At 33.2% G+C, this 21,754-nt stretch overlaps 1 protein-coding gene across 4 annotated transcripts in view; it reads left to right on the top strand.

Annotated features, from left to right (window-relative positions):
• The window catches only part of LOC142327390 (putative E3 ubiquitin-protein ligase HERC1), a 314,426-nt gene that overhangs the window by 208,520 nt on the left and 84,152 nt on the right, over positions 1-21,754 (top strand). For all 4 annotated transcript variants that reach the window (XM_075370430.1, XM_075370438.1, XM_075370422.1 and 1 more), the window contains exon 36: positions 7,849-7,978. In XM_075370430.1, the coding sequence (XP_075226545.1) occupies positions 7,849-7,978 (130 nt within the window). The remainder of the gene's footprint in view (positions 1-7,848; positions 7,979-21,754) is intronic.

The following is a 21,754-nucleotide window of genomic DNA, read 5'->3' as shown; positions in this document are numbered from 1 at the left end:
GTTATACTGGCATTCAGAAATTTTTCCATGAGTTGACGTGTTTCTTAAAAGGATACAAGAAAAGGTGTCAAATGAATCGGTGGAATTTAAAGAAGCTTGAGAAAGAGGAGGTAAAGAAGATTTTTGAGGAGGACCTCGCAAGAGGTCTGGGTAAAAAAGATGAGGTAGAAAATGTAGAAAAAGAATGGAAGAATGTTAAAAGGAAATTCTTAAATCAGCAGAAACGAACTTAGATTGAACAAAGAGAACTGGTAGAAAACCTTGGATTTCAGAGGATATATTGCAGCTGATGGATGAACGTAGAAAATATAAGAATGCTAGTGAAGAAGAAAGTAAAAGGAACTATCGACAATTAAGAAATACTATAAAGAGGAAATGCAAACTAGCGAAAGAAGAGTGGATTAAAGAAAAGTGTTCAGAAGTGGAAAGAGTAATGAACATTGGTAAAATAAACAGAGCACACAGGACAGTAAAGGAAAATTTTGGGGTACATAAATTAAAATCTAATAATGTGTTAACCAAAGATGATACACTGATTTATAGTACTAAAGGAAAAGTGGATAGGTGTGTGGAATATATTGAAGAGTTATACGGAGGAAATGAATTAGAAAATGGTGTTATGGAGGAAGAAGAGGAAGTCACAGAGGATGAAAGGGGGAAAACAATATTGAGATCTGAATGTAAGAGAGCATTAAAAGATTTGAATGGCAGAAAGGCATCTGTAATAGACAGAATACCTGCAGAATTACTTCGCAGTGCAGGTAAGGAAGCAATAAATTATACAAACTGGTGGGTAATATTTACGAAAAAGGGGAAGTTCTGTCAGACTTCAAAAAGACTGTTATTTCATGATACCAAAGAAAGCATGAGCAGATAAATGTGAAGAATACAGAACAAGTAGCCAACTAGTCATGCATCAAAAATGTTAACTAGAATTCTGTACAGAAGAATTGAGAGGAGAGTGGAAGAAGTACTAGGAGAAGACCAATTTGGTTTCAGGAAAAGTATAGGGACAAGGGAAGCAGTTTTAGCACTCAGATTAATAGTAGAAGGAAGATTAAAGTAAAGCAAACCAACATATTTGGCATTTATAGACTTAGAAAAGGCATTTGATAACATAGACTGGAATATGTTCAGCATTTTAATAAATTAGGGTTCAAATACAGAGGTAAAAGAACATTTGCTAACATTTACAGGAACCAAACAGCAACAGTAATAATTGAAGAACATAAGAAAGAAGGCGTAATAAAAAAGGGGTCTGATAAGGATGTTCCCTATCCCTGTTACTTTTTAATCTTGTCGTAGAACTAACAATTAATGATATTAAAGAACAATTTAGGTCCGGAGTTACAGTACAAGGTTAAAAGATAAAGATGCTGTAATTTGCTGATGATAGAGTAATTCTTGCGGAGAGTAAAAATATTTAGAAGAAGCAATGAACGGCATGGATGAAGTCCTATGCAAGAACTACCGCATGAAAATAAACAAGAACAAAATGAAAGTAATGAAATATAGTTGAAATAACGAAGATGCACCCCTGAATGTGAAAATACATAGGAAAAGAATATGGAGGTAGAAGAATTTTGTTATTTGGGAAGTAGAATTACTACAGATGGATGAAGCAGGAGTGATGTAAAATGCTGAATAGCATAGGTAAACGAGCCTTCAGTCAGAAATATAATTTGTTTACATCAAAAATTAATTTAAATGTCAGGAAAAGATTTTTGAAAGTATATGTTTGGAGCGTAGCTTTATATGGAAGTGAAACTTGGATGATCGGAGTACCTGAGAAGAAAAGATAGAAGCTTTTGAAATGTGGTGCCATAGGAGAATGTTAAAAATCAGATGGGTAGATAAAGTGACAAATGAAGAGGTGTTGCGGCAAATTGATGAAGAAAGAAGAATTTGGATAAATATAGCTAAAAGAAGAGACAGACTTATAGGCCACATATTATGGCATCCTAGAGTAGTCGTTTTATTGGAGGGACAGGTAGAAGGAAAAAATTATACAGGCAGGCAACATTTGGAATATGTAAAACAAATTGTCAGGAATGTAGGATGTAGGGGGTATTCTGAAATGAAACGACTGGCACTAGATAGGAAATCTTGGAGAGCTGCATCAAACCAGTCAAATGACTGAAGACAAACAAAAAACAAATAAAAAAAGAAGAAATAATAATTAATATTAATTAAAAAATAAATGGTACTTAGAAAACACTAGAAGTATGAAAAAAATACTCATTTTTATATTGGCATATATTCTCCTTAGATGTCTTTACCCTAGAAACAAGAGATACTAAAAGCCAATCTGGCTGTTTGTATAACTCCAGGGTTGGGAACAGAACAAGCTTACCTCTAAGGAAATAGTTACGCCATAGCTTCTACCTTCTTCTCAGCCATGCAGCTGTTTTTGTAATGGCTAGGCCAGTTCTCATGATTCTTGTACTGGAGTTTTTTCCCATAAAAATGCTTGTCTTATTGTTGGTTCATAAGTACTGTTTAATATTTTACTAATTTATTGTTTTTTATTTTTCATATATTTACTTCATTTATTCATTTATTTTCATGTACAGTAAGTATCGTTTATATTGATATTGGATATAATGACCAAAAACTTGTCTCTTGGTTGGTTTGGTATTCTGTTAATGTATAAATGTAGTATGTACATTGTTTATAATGACACCATTTGTAGTGACATATTGGCTATTATGACTTATTTTTCCTACTGCAATGAAACATTTTATTGCTTATAATGACGGATGGAAGTGACTCATCAGTAACGTAGTATATTTACAATGTAGCTACAGAAATATTTTGACGGTTAGAATGAGTCACAATTAACTTTTTTTTTACATATGTACTATAGTTCTTACATCTTCTTCCTGTATCAGATAATTATAAACTGAGGAAGTCACACATTCAGTTGTTATTAATCTTTTGCTCTTAACATAGTATATCGTACAGGTACAGTATTTTATTTTACATATCCTGTGTAATTCATTTAATAGTAATTTAATTATGACATTGCGAATAACATTCATGATACAGGAAAAGGCGTACATTATTTGGCAGCTACAAAATGGCAATAAGGATGTTGCCCAAGAATTAGGTGTAGGTCATTTGACAATATCGATGATGTGGAAGAACCGTGAAAAAATTAAGAAAAATTTTGAAACAAATTCTATGAAATCAAAATTTATGACCTAGTCAACATAATGATTAACGGCTCTATATTACAATATATTGCAAGCTAAGGTGAAAGATTTTTCTGAAAAATTTGCTAAACCACGTGTAATAACTTCAGCCTGGATACAATGGTTCCCTCAGCATCACGATATTGTGTCTGGGTGAATAAGTGGCGAGGCCGCAGCAACTGGTGTCAGAAAAATGGCTAGAAACCATTTGGCCAAAATTAAAAGAGGCCTTTTCAGACAAAGCATCTATAATGCTGATGAATCTGGGCTTTTTTTTAAACTGACGCCAGAAAAAACCCTTCTGTTTAAAGGCGAAGTGATTTTGGGTGGAAAATTATCAAAAGAAAGACTAATAATGTTAAATGCTACAAATATAACTGGAACTGACAAAAAGAAATTCTGGTTGTAGGGAAAAGTTCTAAGCCCTGATATTTAAAAAATTTGAAATCATTTCCTGTTATGTACGAAAGTAACAAGAAAGCTTGGATGGCAAGTGATATATTTACGTCTTGCTTACAAAATTGGGACTGTGAATGAAAGATTGAAAATAACAAAACACTTCTGCATATTGACAACTGTCTGGCTAATCCACACGTCAAAAATGTTTGTGTATAAAGTTAATGTCTTACCATTAACAACAGCAGTCTTACAGCCCTGGTCAAGGCATGATCAAGTCTGTAAAAGTTCACTACAAAAACACCTAATTTTATAAATGATACAGGATTTAAATCAAAAATAGGAAACACAAGCAACTATTCTAGATGCTATAATTATGTTAGAAAGATCATGGAATGAGGTTTCTCCACTGATTGTAAAAAATTGCTTTCAGAGGATTTTTACTGCAGACTGGTGAAGTTACTGACATTGCATGCAAAGAAGAATCTTTAGCGGAACATAGCAATAGTCTGCAAAACTAATCTTGTCAAATGCATTGTTTGAAGATTATCAAAAGGTTGACAAAGATTTAGAAACACATGAAACTGTAACAGATGATGATGTAGTGGCTTCAGTATTAGCACCAGTAGATGGGGACATAGATGATGACATTGAAGGTAATGATAGCGACAACAATGAAGACATCAACCCACCAAATCTTCCAGAGCTGCAATGAAAAGTGTTTGCCAGTTTCTCAGTTTCACAGAACTTGCTAATGAAGAAAATAAGAGTGTTTGTTTTGATTTAGAAAGGACCTTCAAAAACAATTACAACACGAAATGTTCGAAACAAATAAAATAACTAACCTTTTGCACAAAAATAAATTATTACAATTTTTCTCTATCTTCTTTACTGTACCATATTTTTTATTTATTGCTGTGTATTTTTGTTTTTTTATAGTATTTTGCTGTGGAAATAAATTATTATTATTTTTAATTATTATTATTATTACTGTATTACATACAATACTCATTTAGATGGCATATCTAAGTAGTACCACTAAGTTACCTAAACATTGGTTATTGTGACTATCGGTTATAATGATCTTAAATTGTCAGTCCCTTGGACGTCACTATAAATTATATTTACTGTTATAAATTATACTTATTCCTCATGTAAGCTTCTATTTCTAGATTAAAAAAAAAAATTTTTACAAAAATAAAATACTAATTTTTAAAGAATTTGTTAAAAAAAAAATGAATTTACTAATGTTGGGATTTGCGAAACAATGCACTAAGACTATGCTGCTTGATAAATTTATATCCTAAGACTGCTCTCTTTAAAATCTAAGTGGAATACCTTACTGTCAGATAGATCAGATTTAGTGTAAACTTGAGTAAAGGAGTCTCAAAATTAATCATTCAATTAAAATCAGAAATTTATATTTAATAGCTTAGTTATCCTTTTAAATAAAATTACATAATAATGAAAAATTGAAAATTCTAACATAAAACTGAAACTAGAGCCGTAAGTTATTTACTATTATACATTATAATGAATAATATACATTATTTATTCGTTATGAAACAAACTATTTATATATAAAAAAAATAAAAAATAATGAATAGTAAACACATATAAAGAACATATAAAACAAATTCTTTTACTTACTGTATGTTTGACTCATAGAACACCCATTATTAATCTACTTCAAACTCGTAGAACCCTTGTTTATCTACTTGAACTTTGATATTCGCATATTAGAATTTCACAAATCATCTTACAGAATAAAATAGCAAATTCCAAATTTTCAATGTTTAAATCAGTTAAATACTGCTATTTTAAAGAAAACTTAAACGGAGCTCAGCAGACACACATATTTGTTTTGACAGAAATTGTAAGGTGTCAAATTAAAAGTAAAAAAATAATAAATTCTGATATGCATAATTGTTTTATTAATACTTATACTAATACGGAATTGGCCAATCCGAAATTAATTCTAGTTGTAATTTTGAATGTAATTTATCATTATAACAAGTATCATTTTTAATAGTTCTTTATTAAATAGTCGATGGATTAGTGTAGTGGTATTGTAATGGATCCATTGAAATATTATTGTGGAGAGGCCTTTAATAATGAAGTTTCTCATACCTGCATCCTCTTCTTTTATGGATAAATAAGTTACCATATTGCGGTATTGGTGATAGCCAATCGCGAATCAGTTCAGTTCACGGCACAGTTGTGTTACAAAAAAAAATTAAATAATTACGTCGAATTAATGTATAATGCCAAATTATTCAGTATTTGTAATCATTTTATTGAAATATATTTAAATGATATGAATGTCAACTGTATTTTTCCCAAAATAAACGTAACTTCACGCCGAATAAGATAGCTTGTCAGAACTTTACAGACGAAACAAAATTATCACCATAAAAAAAAATGTTTCCTTTTGCAACATTTTAATTAGGTCAAACTTATAGATTAAAAAAGAATAAAACATAAATTGTAAATTTTTTTAAACAGTTTTCCAAACAAAATTTTATGAACAAAATCACTGTTCATAAAAGTGCTAGTTCAGTAGCACTTTTAGTAAAAGAAGCAAACAAAACTAAGTTCACACTGACGAATCCGAATATAAACTGTGTATTATCGATGGTCTCCCAGTCTAACCCCACCATCATTCCTGAGCATTACTCAGTTTATGTGAATGCATGTACGCACACTAACATAACGCTTTCTGTGGGAAAAGTTTGTTCCCATTGGGAGCATGATGTCATACCATGATAAAATTTATTTTCTGCAAGAATGTTCGATAAGAATTGAATCATCAAAAAATAGTTTATTCTTATCTAATTATGCCATGATTATCCACAATTAGTCTTCTCTGAATAAATCCATTTAACCTCATTTTTAAAATTGTTCATCGACTTAATACAAAATTTATAAAATAAAAAGTATATAATACAAACAAAGTAACCAACTAAATTAAGTCCTATGAGCCTGTTTTAGTCAAAATTTATAATGGTTACACTCAGTATCTACTGAAGGTTGTTTTATAATCGAAATGGATGTCTAGTTTTAGATTTAAAATAAAATTTTTGAAATTGGTTTTTGAGCATAATATTTTTTCCCAATTTATTTCAGTAATCATTTAGCACACCTTTTTGCTTGGAATCTGGTATGTTATTTGAAAGAAATTGATGTGTTAAATGGTGTTGATGATTGTATTACGTATTTTGAATCTATGTATTCAGGATATGACAGAAAAATTGTATCATTTATTTATTTATTTCGAGGCAATAACAGGCGTATGCCCAATCATGATCACTTTATGATAAATGAATTTTGTAGCATATGAAAATGCCATGTCTGACTGGGATTCGAACCTGGGACCTCTGAATGAAAAATCAAGACGGTATCACTTCACCATGAAGATCATTGTACATTAATGAGTTATGTCATTGAATGGCTTAATGTTTTACAGTAAGGGTGTAATGAATATGTTTGTAAGCTTTAATGCTTTTTTGTATATTTTTTGTTATATTAAATAATAAAGATTAAGTTAATATAAAATATGTTTTTAAAAATAAGGTATATACATTTGTATCACCAGTATTTTTATTCAGTTTTATTAAACTTTTCCTCTAATTAATTTATTATTTAACATAAAGGGTATTATATCTATGAAATAGATAAAATAGTGGAGTTGAAACCAGTTAACTTTCATGGCATTTGTCTCCTTGGCTGTTACTAGTTTTGTCACTCTACCTTCAAAAAGTAAATCAAAGTGGCTGCAATTGGATTAAACACTAGCCATCAATACTTAGAGATTACTGATGTGTTAACACAACAATACTTAATTAAGTCTTCTGTTCAGATTTACATTTATTGTAATCTAATACATCCTGAACACTTTCATATATGTTATGGGATTTGAGTTGGTTCTCTGTTATAAACTCTCAGTTTCCCATGTAGAAGGTAACCTCAGTTCAGCAGTTCTAATTGCCTAATTGCAGTTTTTGAGGAAAAAGTGACAAAAAAAATTGTGGATTCATAATCAATCTTTAACTCAAAGGCATTGGGAAGGAACATGCATTACTTTATATCATATATTCCTCATCATTTTTTTTTTGGTGCATTTTCCGCCTCTACTACTATATTTACAGATGTTTGCTACACCAACATTATATAAAAGAAAAAATTACTCATACAAATTATAAAAAAAAATAATAATTTCTTATTCAAAATTCTAATTATTTTTATATCCATTAAATAGGTTGCATGTGGATTTAAACACAGTGCAGTTGTAACTTATGATGGAAAATTATTCACCTTTGGTCATGGTGATTATGGGAGATTAGGACTTGGTTCCAGTTCAAATAAAAATTTACCTGAACGAGTGCCAGGTAAAAACATTTTTTTATTTTTCATTGTGTACATTTAATATTGTTTGGTTTAAGTTAATCTACTAGTACATGTTTCCCAATCCTAACCAAACTCAAAATTATAGTAGCTGATAGCTAGGCTAATAATCAATTAACCTGAATAATAATAAATTTAATGAATATCTAACCACCATTATATGTATTTTAATGAATGTATTTTGAACTACTTTTGAATTTTTTAATCTTTATATGCAGTATAATGAATAATACTTTTATTTTGTTGACCTTTATCAAAAACGTTTTTGACCGTTAGAATAATAGAAACTCCAACTTTACTAAGAAGCACTTCAGTTAATTGGCCCCTTTGTGTAACGCAGTATTTAGAACAGAACCTTGAACATGCTCGATCACTAAGAAAGTGGCTGCTTCACTGGCTGTTGCCCTTTCAGCCTTGCAAATGACTCATTTTGGTGGTCAATCTAGCTCGTATGATATTTCTGGAAGGAAAAATAATTGAAGAAAAATAAAGGTTTAGGTACAGAGAAAAGGGAACTAATATGATTGATTGGTAACCCTACAGGAAATTAGGATAATTTAACATATTTTCTTCACCCAAGACCATATTATTATTATTATTATCTGTGTTTGTCCAGAAGTGTGTAGTTAGTTTTATTACTGATTAAAGCTATATAATTAGATTAGATAAATTTTTTGTGATTAAGAGTTAATCAAAGCCCATTTTATACAATCAAAATCTCTTGTTAATATAATAAGGAACTGTAATATTGATTGTAGTTTGGTTTTGAAACAAACAAAAATTGAGTGGGAGGTGTTAAGTTAAAAAACAAATGATAGTAAAAAAGAAAAGAAAAAAGGTAATAGTAATTTATCAGCTAATGATAGAAAATTTAGATAAAGATTTAGCAATTCTAATAATTACTTTATTAGTTAATTAAGTAATTTTAGTAGTGTACCATTTTTTTTTTTATTGTATCATTTAAGTAATTTTTCTGTTTTATTAGTCATAATATACCAAATTGAAGTCTGCTATTTCGTACATTTGTATTGTGAATTTATAATAAATGCTCAGAAAAAACGACTTATACTTTCGTAAAATAATTCTGTGAAATTTGTATTTAACTTTTCTTAAAATTTACGTTACAAAAAATTAATTTCCTTAATCATCGTTTAATCTTAATCATTGTTTTTATGCAAAAATAGGATTTCAGTTACAGTTAAAATTTGTAAAATAAATTTCTGTAAAATATTATGCTCTGGGCAGGCCTATGCCATTATGAAGTCAAGACACATAAAAAATTTATTTCTTTGAATAGTTTTATCATTTATTCCAGAAAAAAATCCAAAAATGCAATTTGTGAAATTGGGATTCTAATTAATAAAGTGTTTAATGCTAGACATGATCTTTAATGCAGAAAATTCAACATGGCACTATTCTCTAGCTCATTCTGTATACTACCCATCTGATTTTTTTGTTTATTATACTGAAAAAAATTTTCATTAATACCTATTTAAAATCTACATTTTGATGTTTTGTTTTTAATAAAATTTGAAATTTTTTATTTGTGTTTAGTTCTGTAAACTTTATTCATATCACTTTATTTAGAATCAGATTCCCTACAAGTTTTTTTTTAAAATTTTATACGATTATTTCCCATTTAACAGAGTTATTTATTTTAAACAAAATAATGTGCCTTTTTTGTCTTTTACAGCAGATTTCTCAAAAACTACTGAAAAATACAGTTCTGGGACTTATTTTTTTTTCAATTTTCAAGTCATATTTCATAGAAAAATCACTAAATTTACCTTTTAATTTAGTTTCTAAGAATTGTAGTCTGGCTTAATTTTGCTGTAGCCACAGAAGCAGGGTGAAATCTTTCGTGAATCATGTTGTATTATATACTTGTGTGTCAAGAAGTTCTTGCAGGACTTTTATAACCAATTCTACTCATGAAAATAATGGAAGAAATTTATATAAACATGTCCTAAAATGCTTTATTTATGAGTTACAGCTAGTGAAACTGTGCTTGGATTTCAACTACTCCAGGAAAATGAGGTAATACTAAAATTTTTAGGATGTTAATTAAATGCAGAATTAGTGATGTCTTATGATTTTTGACCTGAAAAACTGAATAAAATAGGTCCTAGAACTGTCTCTCAAATAGTTTTTGAGAAATCTGGGGTGAAAACCAGTAAATTGGGGTAAAATATCTGTTTTTTATGTTTGACATACAATTACTTTGTTAAATGGGTAATAAACACACAAACGTTTAAACGAAACTTGTAGAAAATTTAATTCTGAACAAAATTGTGTAAGATAAACTGAGTAAAAAAAAAAGGTAGAAAAATTTTAATTTTATTTAGAAACAGTACACTACAGCAAAGTGCATTATACATACCAGTTTATAATAATTAAAGTTAAAAAATGAGCCTGCCATTTTCAACATATTTCTTGGCACACTTCTCTACTGCTTTTGTTGCTCTTTGTAGTTCTTCAGGACTGTTTTTAAGTTGCTCAGCCACATCTGTAATACAATTAATTCCTCACAAGAATGTATTTTTGTTTTATATACAATATTTTTCATCCATCCCAAGTGTAGAAATCTAAAGAGGTTAGATCAGATGATCTTGTTGGCCAGGAATGTGGACCTCCACGACCCATCCATTTCTCAGGCAAATGATGATTTAAGTGAGTGAAAATGGCACAAGAGAATCAGGGAGGCACGTCATTGTGCTGGAAGTATACTTTATGTCTTAGCAGTAGAAGAATATTTTCAAACACCTGTTGCAATTCTTCTGGAAGAAAGTACAAGTAGACTTCAGCATTTAAGTAACCAGGTAACATGAATGACCCAAGCAGCTGGTTGTGAAGAAGGCCACACCATATATTGACACTAAATTGGTGTTGAAAATTGCCTTCCACCTTTTCATGAGGATTTACTTCTGCCCATATGTGCTCATTACATAAGTTGTTGATGCCATTTTCTTAACAAATGAAATACCTTGTTGGTTAACAAACGTACTTGTAGATTTGTCAGTTTATATTTCACCAGTTGCAGAACTCCAAGTGAAGCAGATTGTCTCCTGGGTGTAGATGTTGAACTGCCTGTTTATGAAAAGGGTAAAACTTATTTTGTTTAAGTGTTCTCCAATTCATTGAATGCAAAATTCCAATCCGCTTAGAAAGATGTCTTGTATTGACAGTAGGTCTGCACTGAACTGCATCAATAATAATTTCATCAATAACAACATTGTATTGGATAGATTGTTCATAGCTGGTATGAATACTAAGTAGTGAACTTATTTCCCAAAGATTGAAAAAAGTCATGCTAATTGTTTTGGGATCTGGATTCCTGCAATTCAAAAACCATATTTCATATTCTACTGCAGCAGCTGTAGCATTACCAGTATACACACCCAAAATGAGTACCAAATCAGTGTTGTAAATAAGTATGCCATTACTTCCTTTAATGGCAAACTGATCACATTCAAATTAAATTTCACAGAAAACCTTCGCTAACAACACTATAGTTGTTCACAGTACCCGATATACTTATTGTACATTACAGAATAATTTAAACACTTATTCTTTATTGCTCGTTTTTGATCAGCTGTTGCTATTTTATTGCCAACTTTAAATTAGTAATCTTTCAAATAATTTATTTTATTTGTCATTAATAAAAAAATTATTATCTAATCATTTTTATTCATTTATTGTTATTTTACAGTTGTGTAATTTTCAGTTTTTTTTTTAAATTTTTTTAACAGTAAATTTTATTTTGACAAATTTTTCAAATCGCCAAAAAAGAATTTGGTTTTTGCTTTGATTAAGTAAGTACTTTCTGACAAATGTAGTTTGTACTGCTTATAAATAATATTCTAACTTTTCTTTGTTTTATTCAACTTACGTATCTTACACTATTTTGTACAGAATTAATTTCTCTAGAAGTTTGGTTTAAAAGTTTTATGTGTTTATTACCCATTTAACTATATTATTGTACATCTAACATAAAAAACAGGTTTTTTACTCCAACATGTTTTTCATCCTATATTTGTCAAAAGCTACTGCAGATATGATTCTGGGATCTACTTTATTTGATTTTTCAGGTCAAGAATCATGAGAAGTTATTAATTCTACCCCTTTATTAACGTCCCAAAAATTGTTATATGACCTATTTCACCGGGGTAGTTCAAATCCGAGTGAAATCTTTCACTAACCATAACTTGCAAACAAAGCATTTCAGTGCACTATTTATATCAACTTATTCCATTATTTTCACAAGTAGAATAGATTATGAAAGTCCCAGGATAACTTTGTGATGCACTTTGTATATATAGTGCAGATATATATATATATATATATATATATATTGTCACCGAATGGCTTCAACGGAATTTATAACCTTGTGGTAGCCCTGAAAAGGGCTGTTGTTGTCTCCGAATGGCTTCAACGAGTCATGGCAATTTAAAACCTTATAGTAGTCCTGAGAAAAGCTGTTGTTGCTGAATGGCTTTGACGGGACATTGTAATTTAAAACCTTGTGGTGGCCCTGAAATGGGCCGTTTTTTGTATTAGCTATGAGAAGAGTTGTTGGGTTTGGAAGCTGGTCTTTGGCAAAGTTGACTTGGCTATAGTTGGGGAGTTGCAGCTCGTCCATTGAAATCAGAGTGGGCTTCACCTCAGCGGCTGTTGGGTCCCCAGTACAGTGTAGCAGTGATGACCCCCAGAGCCTTGCAGTGTCAGCTTGGCGACAGTCGTCTTTCGCTGGCATGGCCAAGGTGATTCTCCCTGAGTGATCCCATGCTGGGCCAGTTCCTCCTGCTGCTGAGTCCACCAGCCAGGGTCATTGAAGCCCAGTGAGCTGGAGCGGGAAGGTAGCACCCATGCCCAGCAGACTGGCTAGACCTGCTACTCCGGCAGGGATTTTGGCATTTGCCAGAACGTCCCACGATGAGGCAGCCAGGGAACTTCTGTCTTCTCCAGGTGGTGGTCGATAATGAATTGAAAAGTCACTCTCGTATATGCTCTTTTATTAGAGCGTGTGAGTAGTTCAACACGCAACATGAGTAGGAAAGGTTGAGTTTGTGTTTAGGCTTTGCTATTTGGATATTTGTTTGGTGTAAAGTTATCGTTATATTATAGTTTGTTAGTTGATTGTGTCCACTATAACTTGGTTTATGATTTTGTACTTGTTTTAGGGGTTCTGAAGTGTTTTGTTAGTGTAGTTTGGTATTAATTTGTGTAGGTAGCCTGTTAGAATATCTAAGCTAGTTTGGTGTGTAGTTTAATTCCCTTTAAACTGTGTACCTGCAGGTGAAACCAACATTTCTACTGTGTTTTGTTGTATATTTGTTTGTTTTTGTTATTTAGTGTTGCTTCAGTTTCAGATATTTATTTATTTTTAAGTTAGCTGTTATTTTATTTTTAATAGCTATTGTTGATAGCAACCATCTTTATTTGTACATAGCCTGCACTTGGTCAGCGTCGTAGGTGTATGTGCTTGTTATTGGCCAATTGTTTTTATTTGTTTATGTTTATAGTTTGTAAGCAAACATTGTTTTTATTTATTTTATGTTTAATGTTAATGAATTACCACTGTTTAGGTTATTATTTTTGTTGTGTGTATGATTTCGGAAATGTCTGAAACTGAAGTAAAAAAGGGTAAGTTCAAGTTAGGTAAACCTCCAAAGAGATTACAGAGATGATTGAGGTTAGGCTCAATGACTTTTTATCCACTTCTGGAGATGAGGGTCGCTAGCAAGTGCTTCCGGTTCTTCGTGGGCTGGGAAGAGTACTGATCAATTACTGATTCAGAAGTTTTCTGAAGGTAATGGGAGAGCTGGAGGTTTGGTCCCATTAGTGTGGGCGTTTGAAGAAAAGTATGACTTCTTGATTCAATGTTTGGAGAACCCAAAAGGTGCTAAGGCTAATATGCTGGGTAAGATCAGGGAACTAAAACCCATTGTTGAGGCTTTGGCTCAAGACTATGAAAGGTTGGCTACTAAGCCTGAGGTGAGAGGTTGTGAGGGAGATAGTTTCAGCCCCTTTCATGGTTCCACAGGGTAAACACTACATGGTGGTTCTGAAAGGAAGGCAGGAGGCTAGTCTGTCCCATTAGCAACCAGAGGTTGTGCTCATCAACCTAAAGGAGGGAGCAAGTACTAAAAGAACTAAGGAGATGAAGGACGAATTTCAGGCCGTCCTTCGGCGTAAGAGGCAGAACCTGAGAATTCGTAATGTTAGAGAACGAAGAAGGGTTTAGTCATCATTGCTGACGACAAAGAAACTGTGCGGGTCATCTCGGACTCCTTTAAAGTCAGAAAGTCTGACATGAAAGTCAACCCTAAAGGTGAGAGGTGCCCTAAAGTGATTGTTTATGACATAGATCAATGGCTGCCTGAGGAAGAATTAATGGCTCTCATTAGGGAGTAAAATACTCCGATGGATGAGGCTACATTCAAGTCTGAATGTCGATTATTATTTAAATGAGGTAGGTGCGAGGCAGAGCACTATCATGGGATATTTGAGATTAGTCCTAAACTTTTCAGCAGCTTCACTGTGGAGGGAAGATTGTTTGTAGACTTCTCTTCGTGTAAGGTTAAGGAGTATTTAGATGTTCAGCGCTGCTTTAAGTGCTGCAGGTTTGGTCACAGGGTTAAGTTCTGTGAACATCCTGCAGTTTGCGCTCATTGTGGTGATGAAGGACACATGCATTGAAGAGTGTCCAATGAAGTTGGAGGGTCTGACTTGTAATAATTGCAAACGTCTTTGGAAGGTTCATAAGCACTCTATGAACAGTAGATTGTAGGTGTTATCAGAGAGCTCTCGAAATGTACTATATTCATTAAATGATTAGATTTGATCAGTTGAATGCTCAGGGTGTTTACATTGCTCAGGTTGAGTTTGGAGAGATTGCATTACATAGAAGTTTGGATGTTGTTATGTTATAGTATCCATATATTGCATCCGGTGATCTGCCAGGTTTTTCTTGTTGGAAGAGGTTCTATTGTGGTTCTGAAAGCACGTTTGCAGAAGGGAACTTGATTGTGTCTTTATTCGACAGCTTTCGGATAATCATCATGTTATCCTTGTGGATGTTCAGAACTTGCATCTGTATGTTACTAGTTCGTATTTCCAGTATAGAGATCCTGCTGATCATCTTGAGGTCTGGGATAAAGTCCTATGATTCTCTGGCAGTGGTCCAATCTTACAGGTACAGATGTGAATGCTAAGTCACTCTTGTGGCACAGCGGTTTCACCGATGTTGACGGTGAATTAATAGAGGGTTTTTTGGCCCAACATGATCTACAGGTATATAATGTACCTGGTGAGTTGCTCAGCTACATAGGTATGGTAGATGGGCATCGATTGTTTGGTGGAACGAACATCGATGTTACCATTGGTAGGTTTATCCCTGCCAGTGTTTGTAATTGGAAGGTAGTTGATGATTGCTCGAGCGATCATCGATTGATTGTCTATGAGATTGCTGGTGCTTGAGTGAACGCTACTGATGTAACTTTCCAGTTCAGCAGGATCGTTTCCTGCACAGGCATGCGAACTGGAAGAAATTTGTTGATATACTTTTGACCAGGCTCTGAGTTTTAGATCGGAGTCTGGATGTCTTGGATTTGGAAGATCTGGCAGTTGCTTTGTCGGTGGCTTTTCTTGATGCCGCTGAGTGTTCAATTCCCTAAAGTTCTGGTTGAGAGAGGATTGCTGCATCAAGGTGGAATAGGGAGTTGTCCAGCATGAAGAGGGCGGTTTTTCGTTTGCAGAGAACTTCTCAACGTGAGGGTGATCCAGGATGACAGGCCATCCTTGTTGCTGAATACAGGACCCTTGGAATACAGGACATCCTTGTTGCTGAATACAGTGTCATTACTTTCATAAAGTCTGGATTGCGAAAAGGGACTCCTGGCGTTCCTTTGTTCATGAGCAGGGGAATAGAGATCCCTGGGGCGTAGTATATAGGGTCTTGGGACAGAAACGACGAAAGGATGTTCTTCTGTCTGCTCTCTCAACCAGGTTTAGTGTAATTTCAGATACTTCTGGAGATTTTACACAAATTACTAGTTGATTTACTGCCTGATGATAGTGAATCTGGAGAGACCGTATACCATCTGCGGGTGCAGTGAGAGGTCGCTCAGTTCCACGGGATATAGTGTCCTTGGAGATCACCGAGGCTGAGGTGCGTCATGCTATCTGTAGTTTAGGTAGGGTTAAGGCCCCAGGCTTTGATGGAATAATGGCGGAGCTTCTTGTTCACTTGGTTGGGGTGAGTGTTAGAGTTTCACACGTGCATTTAATAAATTGTTTTTGGAGGATATTCTCTGTGTGTTGGAAGAAGGGAATTGTGAAATTGTTGTTTAAAGGTGACGACGAGGATCCTGTTGTTAGTGTGTCGTATAGGCATCTGACATTACTTTCGGTTATTGGCAAGGTCTTTGAAAAGGTTCTGTGTCATGAAAAGGTTCATGTATATGAGAGGTTAACCTCGCAAAGATTGTTAATGGAAAATCAGTATGGGTTTCGTCCCGGAAAGGGTACGGAGGACGCCATACTCCATGTGATGAGTGTGGTAGCAACCAGTGGGGCAGAATATGTCCTTGGGATTTTCCTGGACATTTCCGGAGCATTCAGTAATTTATGGTGGACTTCTACTATTTACCAACTCCAAAAAAGAGAATGTACTGTAAGTGAATTGCAAGTTATGCAAAGTTACTTGAGTCATCGGGATGTGCTGCTTCATGAGGGCGGCCGTGAGGTTGGCAAGTCGCTGTCTAAGGGATGTCCCCAGGGCAGCGTTTTGGGTCCATTATTGTGGGTGGTGGAGTTTGATTCTCTCCTGCGGCTGAGGTTGCCCAGCAGATGTTGCATCATGTCTTATGCTGACGATGGGCTCCTGCTGGTCGAAGGAAGCTTCTGGAGGGAGATTGAGCTCCGAGCCACTCGGGCTTGCGGGATACTTGAGTTGTGGGGGTCATCAACACAAGATGACGTTTAGCCCGGGAAAGACCACTATGATGCTTTACAAAGGCCGTTTGGCAGTGAGTCGGCATGTCTGTGTTTTGATGGCAGGCCAGCATATAAAGTATGTTAAGGTTCGAAAGTACCTGAGGGTGTTTCTTGATGAGAAAGTGCAATTTAAGAAGCACGTTCACTTTGTCGCTGAGAGGGCCTGCAATGCCTTCTTCAGTATTCAACGTCTGGTCAATCCTAATTGGGGTACTTTTAAGACCATGAGTATCCTGTGTAAAGGTGTGTGCAAGGCTATTATGCTATTTGTGGCACCTGTTTGGGCGGCCACCTGTTATTGGGACGTATTATTAAGGGCTCAGTGCCTAATATTGTTAATGTTAATGGGTGGTTACTGTACCATTACACGGAGGCAGTCTTTGTGATTGCAGGTGTGAAACTGATAGTCTTGATTGTGTTTGAGAAGCAGCAGTGGTATGTTGCTAAGAAGTTCGGTGAGTTGACTTCAGATAAAGTTCAAGAAATTGAACAACATGGCAATGCCTTGTGGCAGACCAGATGGGATGAGACAGATGGTGGGCGTTATACGCATGATCTCTCTCCAAATGTTGTTGGTTTGCAGGACACCTCATGGGTGCACCCTAATAAATATGTGAGGCAATTTCTTTCCAGCCATGGTGCTTTTAGAGACAGACTGCAGACATTCGGCCTAGTAGATTCTGGGGTGTATCCTCAGTGTGGACAATTGCGACGACACCTACCATATTCTTTATGAGTGCTCGAAATACAAGTTAATGCATACAGAGACCTTCTGTTGGTTTGATCTCTGTGTAAACTGGAGAAGCCAGGCCAAAAGGGCAATAGTGGAGAGTTTTGTATTTAGCAAAGGAAAGGGTTGCTGAGGTGATCTAGAGCTCTGCTTGGATTTCTCTTTTATTCTATTTTTGTTGATGTTTTGTTTTATAATTTATGTTTTTTTTTTTCTTGTCCTGTTTTGTTTTGTTTCAATGTTACTGTGTTGTTATTGTTTCATGTAATACTTTTGTGTTTCGTGTTGTGTGTTGAACTCACTTTTACCTTCTACAGATAGCTAGTTAAATTTCTTTGTTAGTTAGGTATTTTCAGTCTTGCTTAAGAGTCGGTGAGCTGTGTGAGATTGTTTTGAGTTTTTTAATTAGTAGTACACTGATGGGATTGTCACTCTTGGCATTCACATCGGTGAAATCCTGGCCGAAGTGGACTGGAATACGTCAAAAGCCGAGTTATTAAAGGTGACTTCCGGTAAAGCCCATAAGGGCTTGGAACAGTGGTGGTGGGGAAGGGTATCTTCCCCTATGGGGTCAGGATGGAGCCTGTGTGGTGGGGCCACAGGTCGCTATGGTGGGAGATCTGCGCAATCATCTATGTGGTGGTAGTGATGCTTGTGTAAGTATATATTATGCTAGGCATAATGTGGTAAATATATATATATATATATATATATATACATAAATTTTATTAACATAACCACCTAACACAGTATATTAAGTTAAGATGAATAATTTTATCGTGATACTACTTTCGTGAATTAATAGAATTAAAATAACAATACAGAGGTATACTATGAATCTCAAAAAGATTAATTTTAATAAAATTATATATTTAATATGTGATACATCCTACTTCACAAATGATACTTATATAAAGTTCTACTTTACTTCTATAAAAAGTTTTCACTTTGTTAGCTGCACAAAGTGGATATTTTATGAATATCATTACTCTCATAGAAAGTAATTCTAATCTACTTTTATTTTGGTTTTGTATTTAGCACAGTCATAACAAAGAGTGTGGCAGATAGTTTAATACATTAACTATCTTACCAGTCATGAACATCCTGTATGAGCATTTATACCAAGCATCCTATTCTCCCCTCGATTTCCCTTCTGTGGAACCGGTATATTTTTTGTATATCCTTCTCATTTATTTTTTTTATGTCATACTTAGTAATTCTAAAGATTAAATTGTGATGTTAAAAGGATTAAATTTGTACTTGACCTGGGTGAGCATTCTGTAAAAATTGAATGTAAAATTCACATAGTTATATAATGACTGACGGATAACTTAGGAAAAAATGAAAGCTTATAAGATGCTGGTGTCCTGTAACACACCGTTGGAAACAGAAATACCAGACACTGGGGATTTGTAATAAATGAAAATTACATGCATTAAAAAACATACAGTTACTGCAGCCAGTGTACTAAAGCAACAAATTAATGTACCAATTTCTGTGTGAATCAGTGCATTATTTATTTACACTGTCCCTACTCAATAGGGAAAACTGTAGATTATAGCAAAAAATTGTTTAATGGAAGTATTTCTTTGTGGTCTGCACCAGCATTAATCTTGTGCAAAATATAAAAGGTATCATATGCAAATATTACAATATTGGAATAACAAATAATTTAAATCCAATTTTGCAAATCTTCACAATGTTAGATTAGGATTTAGGTTTTGATGGAATATTCTTATATATACAAAAAATATTGTGCATACTTCGTTACAGGGTTTTCAATGCTTAATTAATCTGTTTTTAAAACAGCAGGAAACACAATATCTTATCGATAGTTTGTATAAAAAATTCATAAAACTTACTTATAAACTGTGCTGACAAAATACTCATGTATGTGTATTTTAAAGGGCACTCTTAAGTACACTTTGAGAAGTAATAATTAATTAAATAGCAGTTATTTAACTTTAGTAATTTGTGTTAGTTTTGTATATATAAATAATATACTGAGCGAGTCAAAAGTATGAAAACCCCTAAACAACTATAAAACCGTTCCAGATAGAATACTGTAAATTTCAGGATAAAATATTGGTTAACTACTTTACCTTTTGATAAGGAATAGAATTTCACCCATTTCTTTGGGGGTGGCCAGGGATTGTAATTCAAATATTTTAAACAGTAACATCCTTTGTGTGATAGATAATTTTAAAGGTCTTTGTAAGTCAAGAAAAATTCTATAGATAAAAAGTTGGTACAATGTCCGTACCCAAAATGGCAGCAGGATGAAGTTTGAATTTTGAAACTTTCTAAATTTATTAAGTTCAAATATTAAAATGAAATAAAAAGAAATTAAACCGAATTAAATAAAAATTTATTTTAAAAGTTAAATTTAAAAAAATTATTTTTAACACAATTGTTTTTGTTCCAATTTAATGAGTAGATAAATAAAAATATTATCACCTAATTGTGCTGATCAGCTGAACATTGATGGTCTCTTACTGTTGCAAGAAGAATGAAGCTTACTTCAGTGTTGGGTAATATCCCATTTAGAGTGTTTCATTCCAACACTGTTAATTTTTAATTATGAGAATTTATTGTAATCGATTGGCTGATTGATTTTGTCTATATTTACCACATTTTTTAATCAACTTTGTTATTTACATTTGTACCTTTTTTGTAATTTTTTTTTACTAAATTAATTTTTTCTCTGCTACCTGCTAACATTGCTATCAACATGTCACTTAGTGAACAGGAAAGGATTACACTTTTAATGATGAGGGGCTTTGATGATAGAGGTAGGTCATATAATGAAGTTTGTGAACTGTTCAATGCAACAATTAATAATTGCAACCCTATTTCAAAAGGTGCAATATCAAAAACCATCAAATGATTAGAAGAAACAGGAAGCATTAATACTAGAGCATTAATACTACTCAAGTAGAATGGCCAGCAAGATCACCTGACTTGTCACCATTGGATTACTTTCTACAGGGCCACTTCAAAAGTATTGTTTATCATAATAAGTCCCAAAATATCAATGATTTACAAAATAGAATTCAAGAATCAGCACAAAATATCAGTAGGGAATCGTTGAGTAATGCAATATCATTTTTTTACAACCACTGGCACACTGTCAAACAACAGAAGGAGGACATTTCAAACATTTATTAAATTAAACATAATTAAATAAGCAAATGTTATGCTTAATATATATATATATATTTTTTTTTAATAAATCTATTCAATAATATCTATTTAATCAAATTTTTATAAAATTATTTATTTGTGATAACTGTTTCTTAAATTATCAATGTAATTGTTTTCGAAATCCAAACTTTATTTTTCCACCATTTTGGATAGAGACATCATACCAACTTCATATCTATAACATTTTTCTTGACTTAAAGAGACTTTTAAAATGATGTATCACACAAAGGGTGTTACTATTTAAAATATTTGAGTTAAACCTCTGGGCCACTCCACAAAAAGGGATTGAAATTCTATTTCTTGTCAAAAGGTAAAGTAGTTGACTGATACCTTATCCTGAAAGCTACATTATTCTAAATAGAACGGTTTTAAAGTTGTTAAGGGGTTTCCATATTTTTGACACACTCTGTATATACATATATATATATATTATAAATATATTTACACACACACATACAAGTACATTTTATTTCTATAAAAACTTGTATGTATTTTTCCACACAATCACACATTTCTCCCTACAGTGAACCAGTTTTCTTATTTAGTCAGTGAAAAACACTGCCAGTATTTCCTTTGATCCATGACCTCATTGCGTTCTTCAATTCATCATCTACAGAGAAATAAATATCTGTGATATGTATCTTTAACTTTGGAAGGAAATGAAAATACACACACACACACACACACACACACACACACACACACACACACACACATTTATGTGTATGTATAATTTATATGAAGCTTCAAGGTATTGCATGGGAGTCCAATGAAATTTGTACACATTCCCGCATATGAAAAATGCTGAGCCTGACCACTTGCACTTTCA

Source organism: Lycorma delicatula, chromosome 1, assembly GCF_047948215.1.
Source record: "Lycorma delicatula isolate Av1 chromosome 1, ASM4794821v1, whole genome shotgun sequence".
Classification (NCBI taxonomy): Eukaryota; Metazoa; Arthropoda; class Insecta; order Hemiptera; family Fulgoridae; genus Lycorma; species Lycorma delicatula.
The sequence above is the reverse complement of the archived record's forward strand: the minus strand, read 5'-3'. Positions and strand labels throughout refer to the sequence as shown.